The sequence below is a fragment of the Vipera berus genome (assembly GCF_964194415.1).
Source record: "Vipera berus genome assembly, chromosome: 5".
Classification (NCBI taxonomy): Eukaryota; Metazoa; Chordata; class Lepidosauria; order Squamata; family Viperidae; genus Vipera; species Vipera berus.
In genome coordinates, this window is record NC_138207.1 from 88426349 (window position 1) to 88432348 (window position 6000).

Consider the following 6000-nt stretch of genomic DNA (forward strand, 5'->3'; position numbering starts at 1 on the left):
TCCACAAGTCATAAAAGGGCCAAGTTTGAAGACCCCTGGGCTATGATTATTTTTATTTTATTTATTTTAATCCCATTTATATCCCGCCCTTCTCCGAAGACTCAGGGCGGCTTACAATCTAAGCACAAATCAATGTGCTTAGCAATAGCCTTCATTCTATGTATATGCCTGCTTATTAGGGCTTTCGGGGGGCCCCAAGCGGCATTATTACAAAGTCAGCTTATTGCCCCCAACAATCTGGGTCCTCATTTTACGTACCTCGGAAGGATGGAAGGCTGAGTCAACCTTGAGCCTGGTGGGATGCGAACCTGCACTAATTGCAGGCAGCTGGTGTTACTTAAGGAGGCATTAGCCCACTGCTCCACCAAGGCTCTGGCCCAAAGGTTCTTAACAGTATTTTCAATAATGACGGATCCTGCCTGTAGCAGAATTAATTAATTTATTTATTTATTTATTTATTTATTTATTTATTTATTTATTTATTTATTTATTTATTTATTAAATATATAAATTTATTTATTAAATTTCTATACCGCCCTTCTCCCAAAGGACTCAGGGTGGTGTACAGGGCAATAAAACACAACTTACAAAAATTAAAAATAAATTAAATTAATTTAGCCCCAACAATAAATGGTTAAAAATAAACCCAAACCCTTAGTCCAGGGTTTAAATGTTTTGGAATGTGAGTTTCTAATGTTAGTTCTGGAAATAAACTTCCTTGCCACCCACCAGACCACAGGACTTCATTCAGGAAGTGGTGAAGGTTTGTCCTTTGGCTTTCATCCACTAGAACCAAAGTGGGGGGGGGGGGAAGCATCCCAAGGCATGGCTAGGGGGTATTGTTATCAGTGATGGAGCAAATGGATGCTAAAGAATGCTATTAGCTGAGTGAGGGTTTGGTTATATATTAAATCTGTTAAGAAATGGGAGAAGTTTTAAAAATACAGTGTGTTTCTTCTAAGACCCTAAAGATCAATTTCGTTTTCAACATAATATTCCTATCCTTGTCTGTCACACTCCTCACAGAATGTTTAAAAGGGATTGCTTGCCAACATCAGGATATTGCAAGTGTGTCGCACTACTCATTCAGCAGCTGCCTTATTTAATGACTTTTGCAGTTACAATGGTGATGAAAAAGGAATGTTGCAACCAGACCTCACATTCATGATCTCTGCTGGTCAGAAAGTAAAGGAAAGCTGAAGTAAGGTTGCAAGCACCATTGTGTTTTCACTTAATGACTTAGGGACTGAGTTGCCAATCTCAATGAGTTGAGACAGTTTTGGGATTGAGGGACTAAGTTGTCTCAGTAAACAAGGACCCCCTGTATAGATGAGGGAACAGTAACCCTGCAGTACAGTCTTTTTAAAATTAATATCTCATCCTGGACTGCTTTCACAAAATTGTTTTAATGATATTAGAAAGATCGTTGTGATTTAAAGGTTGCCAATGTAATAAAATTACACACTGAAATTTTGGAATATCTTTGAGATTAAAAAAATAGATATATAGATAGACTATTCTGTGCTAGAAATATAAGATTTACTTATAGGGATGGCTAGAGATATATAATAATTTTCTTCTGTAAATTGGCACTGTAGCAACACAGTGGAAACACTGATGAATATTATTTCATGTAGTTAAGACTTAATGACTTATTTAAAAGGTCAAAATATATAAAATAATATTTGAGGGATTTGCATGTTTCTTTCTTTCTTATATAAAAAAAAAGCCATGAAAATTTACCTTATTACAGGTAATCATTACCTTACAGTCATAATACAGCCTGCTCTTTATGTTGTTAAGTTATGATGGTCATATAGTGACTGACCCAATTTTATGTTCTTACAGCAGTCATTAAGCAAATCTGATGGTTGCAAAGCAAATGTAAAGTGAACACATTGTTTGCCAAAAATTGGAAGTAAATGCTGGTTTAATTCCAGTTTTTTTACTGTGATCATGATCATATGACCATGGACACTGCAAATGGTTGCAAATGTGGGCCAGTTGCCAAGTGCCCAACATGTAGCCACATGATCATGGGCAGGAGCTGGCGTTCAGAACTTCGAAACTAGGTTTTAAGTACTTTTGAGAGGGCCCATCGTAACTTTGAATGATTGCTAAGCAACTGGCTTTAAATCGTAGACCAGGGGTCCCCAACCCCCGGTCCATGGACTGGCACCAGGCCATGGTATACCAGCAAACAAGTGAAGGCCCATCCACTGGATGCAGGCAGCACATGAAACCATGCCCCCTCTGGTCCTTGGAAAAATCTTTCTCCACAGAACCGGCCCCTGGTGCACAAAAGGTTGGGGGCCTCTGTTGTAGACTACCTATATTAATAAATGGTATTGTGGCAAGAACCAAATCTATGAGGGATGTGGTTTGGCTGCTGCCCTCCTGTGGTCCCCTCTGGTCTAGGCGCTAACCAGGAAGGCGGCTTGGCATGGCTTCTGAAGGGCTGAAATAAATATTTGTAGGAAGATGTGGCCTCTTTCAAATCTGGAGGCTAAAGCCCCATAATAATATTATGACTACACAACAGATTTGGGAGGATCTGTTCTAGCTGCTTTGGAGTCAGCCTCACCTGCAGTGAGTCCTGGGCCTGTTTACTTTGCTCTGGATCATAAGATAGCAGGAAAGAACCAGCCACACAGAACCTTTCAAGCAGGACAAAAAAAATGGTCTTGACAATCTATTTTCAATTCAGCATAAGGTGTTCTTATTCTTAATTCTACACTGAATGATTTTGGGGGGAAAAGAACGTCAAGGAGCTGCCTATGGTATCCCATTTTTCCCATCAAACTTCAGAAGATGGTCAGCTAATAATCAAGTTTATTTTTGATGTGTGTATACGTGCCTACTTACCTGTGAGGATTGGGAAAATATAAATCGAAGCACATGGCATTATTTAAAAGAATTTGAAGTGGAAATGCATTTTTAAATTGAAATTGTCAGCCCTGTAATTAAATATGAGCCCAGAGACTCTTAAAAGCTCAGAAATTATTCATACAAGTCACTGGTACGCATATCAGTATATTTATCCTTTTTCCAATTTTCCAATGTAAAATAACAACACAGGAAGCTTAAGCTGTAGATGGAATCCATAATACAAAGAAAGCAATGCTAAAGAATTTAACATTCACCTAGAGGACTATACACAAAATGAAATATGATACAATTCAAATGCAATGCAGTCTATGTTACAAATCATACAATACTGATACCTTGTATACTAAGAACACTTCCAGAATTCCCTCTCTCTTGCATATAATAAAAAATATTAAGTGCAAGTACATGAGAAGAATTAAAGTGGATCAGATCAAAAGCCGATCTACTCAAGCATTCTATTTCACCCTGAACAATCAGAGGGGAATCTTCCCATCACTAATAAGCAAAACCCTTATGCAAAAAGAAACGGATGTTACTTTGAGTATTTTAAGCAAAATATTGGAAAATGGCATGATCACATGACTGTGGGGATACTGTGATGCTTGTAAAGGGGATCATAAGTCACTTTTTCAGTGCAGTTGTAACTTTGAACAATGACTAAATGAATGGTTGTAAGTCAAGGACTATCTGTAATAATTCACTGGATTACCAAGTTATCTGTCTTGAAGCTGAACTTTTTCCAGTCCATGAATTGAACTGATAGATATCAATATTCCCGATGTCTTTTGGATAGTTGCATTTTTCCCACAGCAGAAACTGAAAGTAGTACATTTAAACATTTTCTCAGGCATTCAGATAAAATAAAGAAGGATGGATCCAAATTATTATCTTCAATCGTTTCATGTTTTCTGTCTTCTTCAGGTAGATGACTGATTGCTATCTGAACAATACAATTTTGTTGGGATGCCTGGCCAAAATTACAGATTTTTGGAATTGCAAAGATCTGGGCTAACAAAATGTGAAACTTTATTTCTAAACAAAAGTATAAGCCAAGTCGTTTGTTACAAAAATTTGGTGACTTGTTTTGCAGATTTATGCTATTGAATTTAGCAAGACCTGTTAGCAAGACTTTCAGAAATTCTAAGCTGGCCTCATTATAGTGACCTCCCCCCACCACATTTGTCTCCATTATCCAGCATTGCATGTCATTTTTGAACCAATCAAATTTATGTTCTGCGCATTGAAGTGTACAAAAGGAAACAACAGGCATTATTTCTCAGACTATAACAGTTGTGTTTCTGCTTACAGTTAGACAGTGTGACTTCGTTGATTCAAGCTGCCAAAAACCTGATGAATGCTGTGGTGCAGACAGTGAAAATGTCCTACATTGCCTCCACAAAGATTATCCGAATTCAAAGTCCTGCTGGCCCACGACATCCTGTGGTGATGTGGCGGATGAAGGCTCCAGAAAAGAAACCTTTGATTAAGAGAGAGAAGCCAGAGGAGATCTATGCAGCTGTCAGAAAAGGCTCAGCTAAGAAGAAGATACACCCCATTCAAATCATGAGTGAATTTAGAGGAAGAGAAAGACCCTGAAATGCTTATTCTGTTCATTGCACAGCTTGTCTAGATGAGGAGGCTGCTGAGATAAAACCCTTATTTTCCCCACTACTTTAATGCCATGAATGCACTAACATTTCACATTTGTGTTTAGCATTGTATTACACTAAGTCACTTCATTTGTAGGTGATGAAGGATCTGCAAGTGAGGAGCTTTCAGCACATTATTTAAAACTGTGTTTTTGCATTTTTTTTTTATTTTATTTTAATAATATTTCTATACCGCCCTTCTCCCGCAGGACTCAGGGCGGTGAACAGGGCAAGAATAAAAATACAAATTACAAAAGTTAAAACTAAATTAAATAAATGCCCACATACTAAAATAGATATTTAAAACCTAATAAATAGCCCCCGATCCCCCCATCAGGCCAGGCCAGCTTGTTCAAAAAAGTATGTTTTTAGCTCGCGGCGAAAGGAGCGAAGGTCGGGCGCCGTCCGGAGCTCAACCGTGAGCTGATTCCATAGCTCCGGGGCGCCCACAGAGAAGGATCTCCCCCTGGGGGCCACCAGTCGACATTCTCTGACTGGTGGCACCCTGAGGAGGCCCTCTCTGTGGGAACGCACAGGGCGGAGGGAAGTCGATGCCGGCAGCAGGTGTTCCCTCAGGTACTCCGGCCCCCTGCCATGGAGGGCTTTGAATACCATTACTAATACCTTGAATCTCACCCGGAAGGCAACCGGTAACCAATGCAGCTCACGGAGCAGAGGTGTAACGTGGGAGTATCGGGAGACTCCCAACACAACTCTCGCGGCTGCATTCTGTACCAGTTGGAGCTTCCGGGTGGTCCTCAAGGGCAGCCCCATGTAGAGAGCGTTGCAGTAGTCAAGTCGAGAGGTCACGAGCGCATGAGTGACCGTGCATAAATCATCCCGGCATTGATCACTCACTGATGTGTTTGGCATTTCACAATTTTGCATATGACATAAAAATATTGATATATGTTGCACTACCCATTGATCATAATATGCCAGGTTTATTCATGCAAAGTGTTGCTCAAAATTTAAAGTTGCTCACATGCTCACATGTATCATATTCTCAGTATTTGTTAGCATAAGTCTGGTTGGGAGTCTGACATTTTGTAGAAGGGAATAATAGATACAGGAAAGGATCACTTCTAACCACTATGGATGGTATGTGTCTTCCTCAACCTCAGATTCTCTACCAGAGATCTGGGAGTTTAAGAGTTTGGCACAGTATCCTAGTTATTACTAGCCATGTATTCTTCAGGACAGAGAGCTCTGGCGTTGTTCCTGGGATCTGTTTCATCCATTCTCCCTGCTCAAGAGTCATGGCCCTGAGTGCTATTGAACAACTTTGGCCTTTACGTTCCACATCCTCCACTTCTTCCTTCAGGCACTGCTACTTCTCCAGCTTCTCAAACTCCTTTCGGATGTTGCTGTCACTTGGCACTGCTACATCTATCACCACCACTGTCTCCTGGTCCTTTTCCACTATTGCCTTCTTATTCTCTATGACCTTCTTTGGAATGTC

The 6000-nt window shown here is 39.9% G+C and overlaps 1 protein-coding gene across 1 annotated transcript in view; it reads left to right on the top strand.

The window, feature by feature from the left end:
• The window catches only part of CTNNA3 (catenin alpha 3), a gene marked incomplete at its 5' end in the record, with an annotated part of 847188 nt that extends 842303 nt beyond the window's left edge, over positions 1–4885 (top strand). Inside the window, one exon of the mRNA XM_081329881.1 lies at positions 4198–4885. Coding sequence (XP_081186007.1) covers positions 4198–4485 — 288 coding nt within the window. The 3' untranslated portion in view covers positions 4486–4885. The remainder of the gene's footprint in view (positions 1–4197) is intronic.
• Positions 4886–6000: the final 1115 nt, after the last annotated feature.